General features: G+C 46.1%; 1 protein-coding gene across 5 annotated transcripts in view; it reads right to left on the bottom strand.

Moving 5' to 3' along the window:
* Positions 1-17,027, bottom strand: part of reep1 (receptor accessory protein 1) — an 82,919-nt gene that overhangs the window by 20,290 nt on the left and 45,602 nt on the right. For 3 of the 5 annotated variants that reach the window (XM_080198190.1, XM_080198013.1, XM_080197941.1), the window contains exons 5-7: positions 15,830-15,943; positions 12,630-12,680; positions 5,939-6,098 (exon numbers count right to left, since the gene is read on the bottom strand). In XM_080198190.1, the coding sequence (XP_080054316.1) occupies positions 5,939-6,098; positions 12,630-12,680; positions 15,830-15,943 (325 nt within the window). The remainder of the gene's footprint in view (positions 1-5,938; positions 6,099-12,629; positions 12,681-15,829; positions 15,944-17,027) is intronic. The other 2 variants (XM_080198160.1, XM_080198085.1) reach the window with 1 other exon arrangement.

Below are 17,027 nucleotides of genomic sequence, written 5' to 3'. Positions count from 1 at the left end.
CTAAAACAAAATCAAAACTGACGTCCGGTCTTGTGCGAGGGCACCACCAATTCAACTGATATTCAAGCTTCGTAACAGCTCAGTCCCTTCCTTAGATAGGCGTATGGTCCACTCAGTCAGGGAGGGAACTCTTGGAGCCAGCATGACCTACACTACTGAAATTGGGACACTACTTTTCCCCAGTCAGAAAACAAAGCTAACTCCACCCACTCCCACACGCCCCATCATGAAGGTACTAGGTTAGTTCTGCCAGATAGGCACTGACAGGTTCCTGGCAGTGCCAACTGGGCAGTGCCAATCTATGCCAGAGAGCAGTGCCAAGGCAGTGACCGACCACCTCCCTCTCACCCCCAGCAGGTTATACTGACCTCTGCGCCCCCAGAGGGATTCCCTCGACTGTGTCACATTTGGCCAAAGCTGTTGTAAACCTTGTCGCCGTGATGTCACGGAAAATCAGGAAATGCAATCTCTCCGAAGAGAATCACATTTCCCGATTCTCTCCGGATTTTGCGCCCGCATCAGCCATCCTGTCCCCCCCCACTCCCCTCCCACCCTGGGACTCCCTCACCCACCATGCCAATCATTACAGAGCTGTTATGAAGCTTGAATATCAGTTGAATTGGTAGTGCCCTCAGACAAGACCCAACGTCAGTTTTGATGTATTGCAACTCAGTACTGCAATGAAGCACCTCAAATCGAGTGTGATTCAAGGGCAAATAAAACATTAAAATATTAGATTTGGAGAAATGTGTACTTAAGTGTCTATCTTTGGTAATGATGTGGATGTGCCGGCGCTGGACTGGGGTAAACACAGTAAAAAGTCTGACAACACCAGGTTTTAGTCCAACCAATTGGTTGGACAAATCGGTTGGACTAAAACCTGGTGTTGTCAGACTTTTTACTATCTTTGGTAATCCAGAGAACTTGGAACCAGTTAATTTCACGCTACTGCCTCACTCCCCAGTGCAGTGGGTTCCATGCTATTGTTTGGATTTTGACAATGGAAAATGTTGCTGTTTAGTGTGGGAAGCTACGAAAATATAAAGAGTTGCTGAAGCTACTTTAGTTGCAGAGACCCTAGCTCCTGTGGAAGTGAGATCACATTTGCCAAATATTTTAGGCAAAATTCATGGCTATTCTTTCATGGGATGTGGGCATTGCCACCATTTTTATTGCCGATCCCTAATTGTGCTTCTGAAGGTGGTGGTGAGTGGTCTTCTTGAACTGCTGCAGGTGTTGGTACACCCACAGTGCAGAGGGGGTTCCAGGATTTTGACTCAGTTACAATAAAGGATGTATTTCCAAATAAGTGTAGTGTGTGGCTGGGAGGGGAACTTCCAGGTGGTGGTTTTTCCATGTGTCTAATGCCTTTAACTGCCCTTCTAGCTGGGAGCAGTCATGGGTTTGGAAGGTGCTGTTGAAGGACCCTTGATGAGTTGCTGCAGTGCATCTTGTAAATGGTACCCGCTGATGACACTGTGCATTGGTGGTGGCTGGAGGAGAGGTGGAGGGAGTGAATGTTTATGAATGATTTATCCTGGATAGTGTTGAGCTTCTTGAGGGTAGTTGGAGCTGCACCCATCCAGGCAAGTGGGGAGTATTCCATCACAGTGCTGGCTTGTGCCTTGTAGATGGTGGACGGGCTTTGGGGAGTCAGGAGGTGAGTTACTCTCTGCAGATTCCTAGTCTCTAACCTGCCCTTGCTGCCACTTATCTATCTGGCTAGTCTGATTCAGCTTCTGGTTAATGATGAACCCCAGGATTTGGATAGTGGGTGATTCAGCAAATGCCATTGAATGTCAAGGGGAGATGGTTGAATTCTCTCATTTTTTAAAGTTTATTCATGGGACATGGGTGTCACTGGTTGGCCAGCATTTATTGCCCATCCCTAGTTGCCCTTGAGAAGGTGGTGGTGAGCTGCCTTCTTGAATCGTTGGAGATGGTCATTGCCTGCTTGAATATTGCTTATCAGACCAAGCCTGAATGCTGCATATGGGCATGGACTACTTCAGTATCTAAGGAGTCACAAACGGTGCTGAACATTGCGGAGTCATCAACGAACGTCCCCACTCTGACCTTGTGAGGAAAGGAAGATCATTGATGGAGCAGTTGAAGGTGGTCCTGACTTGGAAATATTATCACCGCTCCTTCACTGCCACTGAGTCAAATCCTGAAACTCCCCGTCTGACAGCACTCTGGGTGTACCATTACAGCGGTTCAACAATTCATCACCACCTTCCCAAGGGCAATCAGGAGTGGGCAATGAATGCCAGCCTAGCCAGCGATGCCCACATCCCATGAATTAATTAAAATATTTTTAAAAAATCTCTTCAAAGAAAGGAATACATCAGAGCAAACTAAGTGCGCAGCTACAGCAGGCAGTAAAGAAGGCAAATGATATGTTGGCCTTCGTAGCGAGAGTATTTAAGTATAGGGGTGTTTTGCTGCAATTGTATAGGACATTGGTAGGGCCATACCTGGAGTGTTGTGTGCAGTTTTGGTGTCCTTATTTGAGGAAGGATGTCCTTGCTATAGAGGGAGTACAGTGAAGGTTTACCAGGCTGATTCCTGGGATGACAGCTCTGCCATATGGGGAGAGATTAAGTCGGTTAGGATTATATTCACTGGAGTTTAGAATCATGAGAGGGATCTCATAGAAACCTATAAAATTCTCACAGGGTAGATACAGAGAGACTGTTCCCGATGGTGTTGAAGTCCAGAACTAGGGGTCATAGTTTGAGAATAAGAGATAAACCTTTTAGAACCAAGGTGAGGAGAAATTCTTTCACCCAGAGGGTGGCGAATGTGCAGAATTCACTACCACAGAATATAGTTGAGGCCAAAACATTGTTGATTTCAAGAAGAAACTAGATATAGCTCTTGGGGTTAAAAGGATCAAGAAACATGGGGGGAAGGAGGGATGAGGATATTGAATTGGATGATCAGCCATGATCAAAATGAATGGTGAGGCAGGCTCGAAGGGCTGAATGGCCAACTCCTGCTTCTAGTTTCTATATTTCTGTGAGCATTTCATAAGGTTGAGAAGTGGTCACCACCTTACAAAGGAATGTCTTAGTGAGGAGACAAAGGCACAAGTTGAAGAGATTTTTGAAGAGGTTTAAGGAGGAAGAACTGGAGTTGAAAGGGTGAAGTGACTTTGAAAGAGAATTCCAAGAGAGGGGAGTGGTGGCTGAAGATCGGATTCCCTAGGATGTAGCGGAGGGAGTGAGAGTATTCCAAAGTCACGTGAGTGCAGGGTCCGAGCAAGGGGGTTTCCACAGAAGAAAACAGGCTTTGAAGTCACCTTCTGAAGCAGAAGAGATTAACAGAAGTGGATAATGAGTTTGCAGAAGTTGTGCAGCAGAGGGCCTGAAGCCTGTGGAAGGTAGAGGTGGGAGAGGGAGTTAGTGTTTCAGAGGTTAAACCTGGAAAAAAGTCAATGAGTGTTTCAGTTGCAGTTCGGGAGAGGGATTTAGAGTACAGGGTAAAAGCAGTGATAAAGGCATTATCATTGGGCTTTGCAAATTGAGCTGTTCAGATGACAGCAACTGAGACCATTAATAAAGCATCTGTCACTGCAGATAACACGTCACGTTGTCGGAGTCAGTGCGACTACAATTATCCCATCACGTTGTGATTAGATTGACATTTTGAACCTCTTTTCCTCTCTAGTAAATGTTAAACTTGTCTTGAACTTAAGGATGCCAGTTTGGTTTTGGAGCTATCCTTCCCCTGAATGAGCTGTTGGGCAGGCTTCATTTACCCCTGACATCACCATCTAATCCGTTGTGATCTTCCACATGGGTCAATGAACATTAACCTGGTTAACCCGCAACCCTGGCCATTACAACAGCAACTACACTTCAAAAGTCCAACCGCTTTGAAATGCCCTGAGTTCATGATGGACTCCAGATAAGCTGAACGTGCTTCCTGTGCAGGTCTCATGTGTGCACAGAACACAACGACAACAAGCAAGCCAACAATCATAGAACCGTAGAATCCTTACAGTGCAGGAGAAGGCCATTTGGCCCATCGAACCTGGACCAACAATATCCCACCCAGGCCCTATCCCTCTGACCCCACGTATTTACCCTACTAATCCCTCTGACATTAAGGGGCAATTTAGCATGCCCAATCCACCTAATCCGCACATCATAATGTGGGGTACACTTGTTCTTAAAGGACCTGTCATGATCACATTTCTTTTCGTTGGTGTGGGGGAACCTTCCCAGCCAAACCAAAGTTTTGGTGAGGAGTGCAGGAGGAGAATCCCATAGGTCGGGATTTCAAATTAAAAAAGAAATGCATGATTGTCTATTAATGTCCTCCGTGTTTTACTCCTCACCCAAGTCCAACTTCTGCTCTAAGTATTCTAATCAAATCCACACATTGGCAAAATTAAACACCGAGAACAAAACAGCTCCATTCTCCATCTCCCTCATCAGCAGCATAGCTACACAAATAACAAAGTGAGATTAATGAGGTGTCAGAAGGTCAGTCACGGCACGTGGATGAGGAGGAGCAACCAGGAGGTGACAGAATGAGAAGTGGGATTCAGAACTGGAGTAGCTACCAATAATGGCTGACACTCGAGGGAGACATACTCTGTGGTAAAAGCACAGTCATCACCTTGGCTGCATACCATGGGGAAATAATTAAAGAGCTATTCTTTAACATGATTTATGCGGTAATGCGCTTTTACTTCTAACGTTTGGCAGGCGTACTGAGTGTTTTCTTGGAAAGATCAGTTGTTCCAAAGTTCAGAGAGTGTCCACTGCCTAAGCCAACCCAGTGCTGAGATTGCAATGAAGTCTTGGTGCCAGGACATGGCACCTATCGAAGGCCAGCAGATGATGAGGTCCAGCCAGCAGGGCGGCCATTTTGAGATTTTTGGTTGCAGCAACTCAAATTGCAGGCGGAAATCCACAAACTGACATGAAAAATGCAAAAAGAAGGATGGGGGAGTGATTCTGAGGGTCAAATTTGTGTAAAAAACCGGAGTAAATCATGCTGTTTTTTTTTCAGCAGGAGTTTCAGAATGAATCTCTCATATTCTGAGCACTGCAGAGTGCATTAGCATGAACCATGTTGAAAACCAGGGAGCGGGGCCTACTATAACACTGAGTGGGCCAGTGCTCATGCGCCAATCTGTCATAATGGAGATCGACATATGCACAGTAGCCCCACACTGCTGGCCTCCCGATCGCTGGTCAGCTTGACGGCTGAAGTCCCGTGATCCCCGTATCGCTGGCTGTGTGACCCCCTTCCCCCACAGCCCAACCCCGACTGCCCCCCCCCAACAGATGCGTCCAGGCCAGCCTCACACTCCCCCCCCCCCCCCCGCCACACCCCCGATCTCCCAATACCCCCCTCCTCAGTGCCCCCATCTAAGCAGACTGACCACCCCCCTCCCCCACCCTCCCCACCACCACCACCACCCCAACTCTGATACTAAGTTCCGATCGTTGGTCGCCCTCCCTCTATCACTCAGCTTGAGTGCAGAGTGGCAGTGGGACCGCCCCCCTCCATCCCCAGCAATCACCCCCAGAGGCCCGGCACTCAACAGGCCCCACCCCATTAGGCCCCTCCCAATTTGCTCCATGCAAGTCTCCACTCATCTTTCATTCATCCCACAGTCCAAAGATGTGCGGGTTAGGTGGATTGGCCGTGCTAAATTGCTCCTTAGTGTCAGGGGGATTAGAAAGTAAATACATGGTGATATGGGGAAAGGGCCTGGGTGGGACTGTTGTCGGTACAGGCTTGATAGGCTGAATGGCCTTCTTCCACACTCTAGAGTTTCTATGATATCTGATCTCCGAATAAAGTAATTTCTCCTGGTCTCCTTATGGGATTTATTCGTGCCTATCTTATATTTATGTTTGCAGCCCACTCACTATACAGTGTTGTTTCTGTGAAGGTTATAGGAATCAAAGCTTACCTGAGTTATCCACCGTCTCTGTGACGTTCCGTGGTGCGCTCTGGGACTGGCTCTGTGCGCTGCTTATCTGCTCACCAGGGCCGTCGATGTTTTCTCCTCGAATTGTCGTCAGATCCTGCATGCTGAAACTTCGTAGCCTCTCTGACAGAGCTCCCTGACCCTGTGGCACAGCAAAAGATGTTCACTTTACCTCGGAGCGTGTGACCATTATACCAGGACTATAGCTAGATCGTCCTTTAGGGAAGGAAATCTGTTGCCCTTCCCTGGTCTGGCCGACCAGGTGGCTCCAGACCCACAGCAATGTGGTTGACTCTCAGACGCCCTCTGAAATGGAGCAATTAGGGATTGGTAATAAATGCTGTGTCCAGCCGGCGACGTTTACATCCTGTAAAACGAATAAATAAATAAATAAAGTACCAGAAAGAAGTATCTCTCAGAGTCTGTCAAGTTTTGTTTGCCAGTGAGGGAGTGGCTCGGGCCTTGCCAATGCCCCCATCATTTAAAGCTCAGATGTAAAGCTGGCATTAGTGTGGGAGGCAAATCCATCAGTGTCCTTCTCCTTGTCAGCCTGTTCCCATTTGTGGGCAGTTTAGCTGGGCAGAGCTTCCACTGGGAATGGCCAGGGAGCCTTGTCCATCTCTGCTGATGATACAAATGATGGAGGGTACAGGAGATGAAATTTCTCAGCAAATTTCACTGGAAAATTTTAAATGACCTTCTGCTTAGACAAAATTGCAAGCTGGACTATTTCAAAGCACCGGTAATGATTGTAGATGGTTCTTAACGCTTAAGGGCTCTCTGGCAGCATACTTCTGCAAAGGAGCCCACTGGGCTGTTGTACTGTGGCTTGGCAATGGGAAGGTGGACCTCCTACCTGATGCTGATAATCTCTGATCAACATCATTGATGCATCAGAGATGCTTCAGGGTTCTGCTGAATATTGCATCACCGTGCACTATCCACAGCAGGACCTCCCCTTTCACGGGGGTTGTTAGGCCGGCTTTAAGTCTCAGCAGTCAGTCTCCATCCCCTAAAGGGGCATGGGGGAGAGTGTGGGAGTATGGCGTTCAGATAGAGGATCGGCCATGGTCATGTTGAATGGCAGGTCAGGGTCAAAGGGCCAAATATAGCCTACTCTTGCTCTTATTCTGTTATGTTTCTATTTTCCTTACATCATTGTGGGCAATTGGAACTGCAAACCCATCACAGCAAAATCAACAAAATAGTGGAAAAAATTTGCAGTGAAAGAAATGGTCACAACGAACACATCAGAGCTCAATATACTGTGTGGGTTTGTTTATACTAATGACTTTCTGCACCGGTTAAATGTCTGTGTCAACAGCGCTCCCTTCCCTGAGTCAGAAGGTCATTAATTTCCACTGCAGGAATTGAGTGCACAATCTAGGCTGGTGCTGTACGGAGGGAGCACCTTATTGAGGAGACGTCTTTTCGATAATAGAATCCATAGAATCCTTCCAGTGCAGAAGGAGGCCATTCGGCCCACTGAGCCTGCACCGACCACAATCCCACCCAGGCCCTACCCCCCTAACCTCACATAATCTGATCCCCCTGACGTAAGGTGCCTTGTGTTTTCAGCCCTGGTATCAGCTGTTTTATTCAGCCTTTTTGCTTCATAGGAGCAATTAACAGGTTTAACACAGTGTGACGGAGGTGTGAATCTATTGGACATAAATCAGCAAAATAAATACAACATGGAAACATTCACTGCTCACCTAATAATATCACAGAGTTACCACTCTGATAAGCAAGGCGATAAAAGGTTGTTGGGGTTGGTAGGATTGCAATCAGATCAGCCACGATCCCACTGAACGGCCTACTCCTACTCCTAGTTCATATGTTTGTGTGTATGTTCATATTCTGAACACTATGCGTAGCAACATAATAAACATAATATTTTTGAAGGGACTGATGTGTGGACACGTAGGAAGCATGTGAGTGCCTTGGGGAGAGCTCAGAGTAGATTTACTTCTCCCAGGGATAGGAAGGTCAGTAAGTTCAATGTTACCTTTCAAAAGGAAATTTAATGTTTATCAGGAAAGGAAACATTTGCGTGGCTTTGGGGAAGAACCAGGGGTGAAAGGTTAATGGAGCATAGGCCCAGCGGTCTCCTACAGCACCGTAAGGTTTCGTGGTTCTACAGGAACCAAGGCAGCTCTTCTCGTATTAATGACAAAATCCAAATATTAACCCAGAACTGGAAATCCGTGCAATACCTTTAAACATTTCCTTAATACTAAATGGGCTCACCAAGCAATGTATGGAATGCGGGATAATGTCAGCGTGCTGCGGAAGTGAATAGCATCTTTAACAGAAAAGATGGGTTAACATGTCAGGTCCAACATTAACCTGACTCTATCAGACACTGACAAATGCACTTGGTACTCCTTCTGTTTCTATTCTGGGATTTGAACAAGCATCTGGTTAGCATCTGCTTTGTGCCATTTTTGGTGACTTGCTTGTGACTCACAATGTACATTCAGGGCATCTAAAGTGTGTGTGTGTCTGTATATATAGTGTGTGTGTTTGTGTATGCGTGTGTATATGGTGTGTGTGTGTGTGTGTGTATATGGTGGGTGGGTGGGTGGGTGGGTGTGTCTGTGTGTGTATATGGTGTGTGTGTGTATGCGTGTGTATATGGTGTGTGTGTGTGTATATGGTGTGTGTGTGTGTGTGTATGTGTGTGTATATGGTGTGTGTGTGTGTATGCGTGTGTATATGGTGTGTGTGTGTGTGTGTGTATATGGTGTGTGTGTGTGTATGCGTGTGTATATGGTGTGTGTGTGTGTATATGGTGGGTGGGTGTGTCTGTGTGTGTGTATATGGTGTGTGTGTGTGTGTATATGGTGTGTGTGTGTGTGTGTGTATGTGTGTGTGTATGCGTGTGTATATTGTGTGTGTGTGTATGCGTGTGTATATGGTGTGTGTGTGTATGCGTGTGTGTGTGTGTGTGTGTATATGGTGTGTGTGTGTGTGTGTGTGTCTGTGTGTGTATATGGTGTGTGTGTGTATGCGTGTGTATATGGTGTGTGTGTGTGTATATGGTGTGTGTGTGTGTGTGTGTGTGTATGTGTGTGTGTATGCGTGTGTATATTGTGTGTGTGTGTATGCGTGTGTATATGGTGTGTGTGTGTATGCGTGTGTGTGTGTGTGTGTGTATATGGTGTGTGTGTGTGTGTGTGTGTGTGTGTGTTACTGTAATTCAAAGAACTAGCATTTTCTGAGCAAAACAAACTGTGTGCAACAATCCAAACCACACATGCAGCCTGGTCAGTACACAATCACTTTAATGGCTCTGTATGAGACTGCCCAGTTTAATGCACTCTGCACCAACACTCAGCATGCTAGGAGGCCTCAATGTTCATCATTCAGCACAGATTATAGGAAACTCGGGTGCAGTTAAACACAAATTGCTCATGCTGCAGGTTTCCACAGTATCTGGCAATTTGACAGCATCGAGCTTATCAACCTGTCCCCAAGCATTCACAAAACTAGCCAACATTCCCCTCACTTTCAGCTCAATCATTGAGTGGAACGTTGCTCTGGGAGGTCAAAGGGGTCCAAGATATTTTGGAGTTCATCGAGAAAGGTCACTGACCTGGAAGGTTAACTCTGGCTCAGTTTTCACTACATCAGTTAGACTTTCCAGAAATGGTCGGTAATTCTAAGTCTCGTCTCTGAATAAGGTGGAGCTGGAGTTGGGCTAGGGTTGGTGCCTCTGTATTTTGTAGAGATTGGTGGCCATTTGAATCACCGGCTGCCTCTACTAAAGTGGGATTCTGGTAGATCAAGATTGTGAAACCCAAATTGTGCAGATTAGATTGGGTGAGAAGAGTTCAGGTAGTCAAGATAGTCCTTTGGTGAGGTAAGGATATGGATGTGGTCCCAGGACATCTTTGTGAGTGGTAAGATACCCTTTGGGATCATTAAAAGTAAACATGGTTGCACGTTAAAAAAAGAGTATATAATCTCATTGGAACTTTGTCAAAGAGCTATCAAACTGTCAAAGAACTGGGTGGGGAGAGCGGAACAGTGCTGCGGTGGTTAGCACTGCTGCCTCACAGCACCAGGGCCCTGGATTCTCTTCCCGGCTTGTGGCGGGGGGGTCACTGTGTATGCGGAGTTCTCCCTGTGTCTGGGTGGATTTCTACCGAGTGCTCTGGTTTCCTCCCACAGTCTGAAAGATATGCTGATTAGGTGCATTGGCCATGCTAAATTCTTCCTCAGTGTATCCGAACAGGTGCTGGAGTGTGGCAACTAGGAGATTTTCATTCTAACTTCATTGCAGTGTTAATATAAGCCTACTTGTAATGCTAATAAATAAACTTTAAACTTTAAAAGAACTGTCAAAGGATACTATGTGAGTTGGCATGGAGGTGTTAAGGGTGATGGGTTGGCACATGGCACAAAGATGACATTAGGATTATAAAAGTCTGCGCATACATAAGAACATAAGAAACAGGAGCAGGAGTAGGTCATCTGGCCCTTCGAGCCTGCCCCGCCATTCAATAAGATCATGGCTGATCTGTCGTGGCTCAGTTCCACTTTCCAGCCCTCTCCCCATAACCCTTAATCCCCTCTCTTATCAAAAACCCATCAACCCGCTTCTTGAAAATATTTAGCGAGGCAGCCTCCACCACTTCAACGGGTAGAGAATTCCAGAGATTCACCACCCTTTGAGTGAAGAAGTTCCTCCTCAACTCCGTTCTAAACCGCGTCCCCTTTATCTTGAGGCTGTGCCCCCTAGTCCTACTGTCTTTTTTGAGCGGGAAGAGTCTCTCCACCTCTATCCTATCCATCCCATTCATCATCTTATACGTCTCAATGAGATCTCCCCTCATTCTTCTAAACTCCAACGAGTACAAGCCTAGTTCATTCAGCCTCTCCTCATAGCTCAACCCCTTCAACTCCGGTATCAGCCTAGTAAACCTCCTCTGCACTCCCTCCAAGGCCAAAATATCTTTGCGCAGGTGCGGCGCCCAAAACTGCACACAGTACTCCAGCTGCGGCCTCACCAATGCCCTATACAGCTGCAGCAAGACCTCCCTACTTTTATATTCAATCCCTTTCGCTATGAAGGCCAGCATCCCATTTGCCTTCCTGACCACCTGCTGCACCTGCAGGCTGGGTTTTTGCGACTCATGCACAAGGACCCCGAGGTCCCTCTGCACCGTCGCCTGCTGCAGTTTTTCGCCACGTAAGTAATAGTCCTTCCTACCATTCTTCCTTCCAAAGTGGACCACCTCACAGTTGCCAACATTAAATTCCATTTGCCATTTCCTGGCCCATTCGCCCAGCCTATCTAGATCCTTCTGCAGACTCTCCACACCCTCCGCACAATTTGCCGTTCCCCCAATCTTGGTGTCATCCGCAAATTTCGACACCCTACACTCGGTTCCCTCCTCCAGATCATCTATATAAATGGTAAAAAGCTGAGGCCCTAGCACCGACCTCTGGGGCACCCCACTAGTCACCAACCGCCAATCCGAATAGCACCCGTTGACCCCCACTCTCTGCCTCCTATTTGACAACCAATCCTCTATCCACGCTAACACCCTACCCCCAACTCCAAGTCCCCTGACCTTCTGCAATAACCTCTTGTGAGGTACTTTGTCAAATGCCTTCTGAAAATCCAGAAAGACCACATACAGGGGCCATAAGGAGTATGAGGAGCCATGAGGAAGTGCATTTAGGAGCTTGGGTTAACCTAGGGAGGCCATTTGTGTGGTGGGGGACTTAATGGCGGCATAGATTGGCCTGGATGTAGCATCAGGATTATTTGGGAGGGTTGAGGGCTAGAGGGCTTTTATTTTGTTTTAGTCTTTTTTTAAAATAACTTAAACAAAGCGAGTGCTGGAACACAAGAGTCTTTCCACGCAGGCCACTGCCCCACTCATTCCGAGGGCAGTGGGCCCAATTTCCAATCCATCATGTCTCTCTCTGCAAAAGCCCAACTGCAGACAGCCATTTTATAAGATTAGCCAGGAATTCTACTGCCTCCGCACACCCGACCAGGGAGGGGAAATTTGAATTCAATAAAAAAATCTGGAATTAAGAGTCTACTGATGACCATGAAACCACTGTCGAATGTTGGGAAAACCCATCTGGTACACTTGTGTCCTTTAGGGAAGGAAATCTGCTGTCCATATCTGGTCCGGCCTACATGTGACTCCAGAGCCACAGCAATGTAGTTGTCTCTGAAATGCCCTCTGAAATTGCCCTCCATGGACAACTAGAGATGGGCAATTAATGCCCACACCCTACAAATGAATACAAATAAAATCTGCACCTTTGTTTCTCTTTGAACAGATGTTGTCTCACAGTATTTCCAGCATTTATGTGTATTTTAAAGAGTCGGTGAATACAAATATTTTTCTGGGCCCTTGGTGAACTTCAGTTGCACTTGTAATTAAAGCGTTTAATCTCAAAGTAACAAAGTGCATTGGGAACCCTGGCTGTCATTTTCCCCTCCTTAGCACTTGGCTATGGTGATTGATTGACATCCAGTTAATATCAAAGGTCAAAGGTCTTTCAAGGCAAAAAATACATCAGTGTCACTTATTCCCGAGAGCCCAAATGAGTTAATGAAAAGAGGCATGAGGCAAAAAAGCCAGGAACCTTAATCAAAGTGAGTTATTTAGTGCAGGGTTAGTAGCTGTGCAACGTGGATTACCTTCCCCTCGGTTATGTCCATATATAGGATTAAGTTGAGAAGGTGAGATACCTGATGCAGAAAAAGCAGTTATGGAAACCTGGTGAAAGCTGACACAGGTCTTTAATAGAATCACAGAATCATAGGAACCTACAGCACACAAGGAGGACATTCTGCCCCTCATGACTCCTGTTGGCTATTTGTAAAAGCATTCATGCTTGGTCCATTATCCACGCTTTTTATCTGTAGCCCTGTGTATCCCTCATGCTCAAATCCCTGCCCCAACTCCCCTCTGAAATTATTTATGGGAATCAGCTTCCACCACCTTTTCAGGGAGAGTGTTTCAGGTCCCGACAACTCTGAACAAAATCACAGAATCATTGAATCCTTATAGTGTAGGAGGAAGCCATTCAGCCCATCAAGCCTGCACTGACAACAACCCCTCCCCCAGACCCTATCCCTGTACTTAACCCTTGTATTTACCCTGCTAATCCCACTGACACTAAGGGGCAATTTATCATGGTCAATCAACCTAATTTGCACATTTTTGGAATGTGGGAAGAAATCGGAGCACCTGGAAGAAACCCACCCAGACACGGGGAGAATGTGCAAACTCCACACAGACAGTCACCTGAAACTGGAATCGAACTCAGGTTCCTGGAGGCAGCAGTGCTAACCTCTGTGCCACAGTGCTGTCACCTCACTGAAACTCTAGACCCTGGGTGGGATTTTCCGGTCGCACTGGCCACAAGATCAGAAAATTCCACCCAAGGTCAATGGACATGGTCTGTGTCCCACCCAATACAATTCCCATGGTGGGCAGGATGGCAAAATTCCACCCGTTTTGTCAGTCATTTTGACCTCTTCATCTTGGAAACCTCTCAGTCACCTCTTAAATCTTTCAATTCCAAGTCCTAACTTTTCTAATCTTTCCTTATAATTGATGGCGCTCACCCCGGTAACACATTTCATTGTGTTTAACACCACAACACAGATTGATTGACTAACCGAGCTCCCGAAATCATGTTCTGTGCATCAGCAAAGAATTCCTCCCTTTCTCTTGTCTCAAACGGATGACCTCTTACTCTGGCCCTAGGCTCTCCCACAAGGGGAAACACCTTCCCTGTCAAATCCCCTGAGAATCCAACATGTGTCAGGAAGGTCGCCTCTCATTTTTCTACAGGTCCAACCTACTCAACCTCTCCTCATAAGAAAATCCCTCCATACCTGGGCTCAACTTAGGGAACCTTCTCTGGGCTGCCTCCAAAGCCAGTGTATCTTTGTTCAGATCTTTCTGTATTTGGAAATTGATTGCTTCCAGTGGAAGTGAAACTGGGAGAGACATATCCTGGGTGACTGAATTAATGTCAGCCATTGTACACTATTGTCAAAAGTCTATAATTGCTATGTCTTCATTTATATTATCCCCTAATTTCAGCACCTAGAAGGCCAAAAACACATACTCTCCCAAATAAATTTTCTCCAGTGAAAGCAAATTTAGTTTCTTCCTTGTAACCTCAAAATAAAACGTCATCCTTCTCTATCTCCTCTCCATTATGAACAGCACTTTTTAAACAATAACAACATATGATTTACGGCACCTTCAACATAATGAAATGTCCCACAGCGTTGCAGACGTGTATTGTAATACAAAATCACATATTAGGTGGGATGACCAAAAGCTTGGTTAAAGAGGTGTCTTACAGGAATCTATGTCGGAAGTTCCAGAGCTTGGAGTCTTGGCAACTGAAACTACAGCAACCAATGATGGCACAATCATCACTGGGAATGCACAACAGGCCAGAATGAGAGGAGTGCAGGAGTGTGGGATTGGAGCAGATAATGGAGTTAGGTAGGGATGGGCCAGGCCTCGGTGGGATTTGGGAAAACAATGTTAAGAGCTTTTAAATCAAGATACTGCTTGACCGGGAACCATTGTAGGTCAAAGAGCACAGGGGTGAGAATAAAATTTGAAGAGAAAAGGATAAGATTTCCGAAGTTGACCGAAGCAGGATTTCTAGCCAACAATTCATGCATTTTTATTTATGCTTCAATATTTCCCCCATTCTCAGTGGGCCGGGATTGGGAACTTTCACATTCCCAGCTGGTTCTCAGGAGCATTGCTGCAGATATTTAGAGATCCACAGCAGCATCTAACCCGGCGGAATGTGTGTGCATTTTGGATGTTCAAGCTTACATATTTTCCGACTGAAATTTACTATTTTATCAGTAGTATCTCCTTTTTGCAAAATCCTTCAACATAGAACCTTATCAAATACCTTCCAAATACCGAGTATATCAAATCCAAAGTAAGTATATTACTGCCATTAATTATCTGCCAGTCATCAAGTAACATTCACAAAAGAATTCCAGTAGATGTTTTCAAAATGAAATAATAACATTGGTTTAGGGTCTCAATACTATTTTGATAAATTACGTTTCATAAAACACCCACCAAAGTTTACTCAGACAAGGGAAATATTCAGCACAGCGATTAGCACTGCTGCCTCACAGCACCAGGGACCCGAATTCATTTCCAGCCTTGGGTCACTGTCTGTGCGGAGTCTGCATATTTTCCCCATGTCCGCGCCGGTTTCCTCCGGATGCTCCGGTTTCCTCCCAAACCCTAAAGATTGGCAGGTTAGATTGATTGGTCCTACTAAATTGCTCCTTAGTCTCTCAAGATTAATGCATGGGGCTATGGAGATAGGGAGGGTGGGCCTGGATGCTCTTTCAGAGAGTGGGTGCAAACGTGATGGGCTGAAAGGCCTCCTTTTGCACTGTAGAGATTCAGGAGGTAAGTAGAAGATACTGCGGATGCTGGAATTCTGAAATCAGAACAGAAAATGTTGGAAAAACTCAGCAGGTCTGGCAGCATCTGCACAGAAACAGACTTAAATGTTTCGAGTCCGTGTGACCTTTCTCCAGAATCCTTCTCAAATAATGATTCCCTGCAAATTAAATCACAGGTACGTCATTCTCTTCTTAAATAGTGTGGTTCTGGGATTTCTATTGCTTGGAGAGGTGGCCTATTTATTACACAATCCATTTGTAATGGGAGCTGACAAATTTTGTTTTGATAGACGCCGGCACTCTAGGACTTGCACTCTACCCATTTTGCCACGATAAATGATGCAGGTATCCATTATGTCAATCGTCAGCTGAAAACAAGTGAGTTACGATGGGGAAACCCACGAGGTGATTTGCTCTGTGACGGTTACCTTGGCAGCAGCTGTGACAGCAGCCGTGGCCGCCACATTCAGTCCGCGCCTTCCAAACTGCACCACCGCTTCGTAACTCCGATCCTTGGCCTGGCTCAAATAATCATCAATCTCCTGCAAGGAACAAGAGGAAGAGTGGGAGGGGACATCACCGGTTTGGACAATAGGACACAACGTTGGGAAATGATTCGTACATGACAGTGTAAAAAATTAATAGTCTCGATTTTCTTCGGCTTTTAACACACTAAAGAAAGATTTTATTTTGTTTGTTTGGTGGACATCTTGTACTGGTCAGGCTTTCAACGAAGATCAGTTTTTGTTGCCAAAGAATGCACTGTCAGAGACTTCATTAGTGAAGGACAAAGGATTTACTTACAAGGGTCAACAAGAGCAGCAGCAGTGAGTTCTGGAATGCTGGGTGGCACGGTGACACAGTGGTTAGCACTGCTGCCTCACAGCACCATGGACCCGGATTCGATTCCTGGCTCGGGTGACTGTCTGTGTAGGGTCTGCATATTCTCCCCATGTCTGTGTGGGTTCTTTCTGGGTGCTCTGGTTTCCTCCCACAGTCCGAAAGATGTGCCGGTTAGCGGCATTGGGGCCATGCTAAATTCTCCCTCAGTGTACCCGAACAGGTGTCAGAGTGTGGCAACCAGGGGATTTTCATAGCAACTTCACTGCAGTGTTAATGTAAGCCTTACTTGTGACACTAATAAATAAGCTTTAGATTTTAAAAGGTCTCCTGCCTAAGCGAACCCCGCCCCTGGGTTGATTACCCACTCTGTGTCCTGATTGGTCACCCAGGCCAGGTGACCCTTACTCTGCTGTGTTGCCCTTAAAGGGACAATCACCACATGGATCGTTTCTGTAGGAAGGTTCAGGCGAGTGACTCTTTGATACATCCAACCTGCTTGAGGCACCATCCAATTCACAGACAGATCTGAGGCCCAGTTCTCCTCGCAGGTGAAAACTGAATGCTCTAAATTGCTGCTTTATTCCAATGCATTCTGAATAGGAACATGAAACTGTTTACCCCATCAGTGGAATTTGTTGCCTTCCAGAATCTTACCCCATCATGGAGTTAAATGAAAATGTCATGAAGTTACCAGGCAACCTTGCTATGATAACACTCAGTCAGTCACAAGGGAGTTGCAACAGGCACCCGGCATGTTATGTTACAGGACATCAGGTGCTGTGA

Source organism: Carcharhinus amblyrhynchos, chromosome 1 (genome assembly GCF_965287045.1).
Source record: "Carcharhinus amblyrhynchos chromosome 1, sCarAmb.v2.hapA, whole genome shotgun sequence".
Classification (NCBI taxonomy): Eukaryota; Metazoa; Chordata; class Chondrichthyes; order Carcharhiniformes; family Carcharhinidae; genus Carcharhinus; species Carcharhinus amblyrhynchos.
The sequence above is the reverse complement of the archived record's forward strand: the minus strand, read 5'-3'. Positions and strand labels throughout refer to the sequence as shown.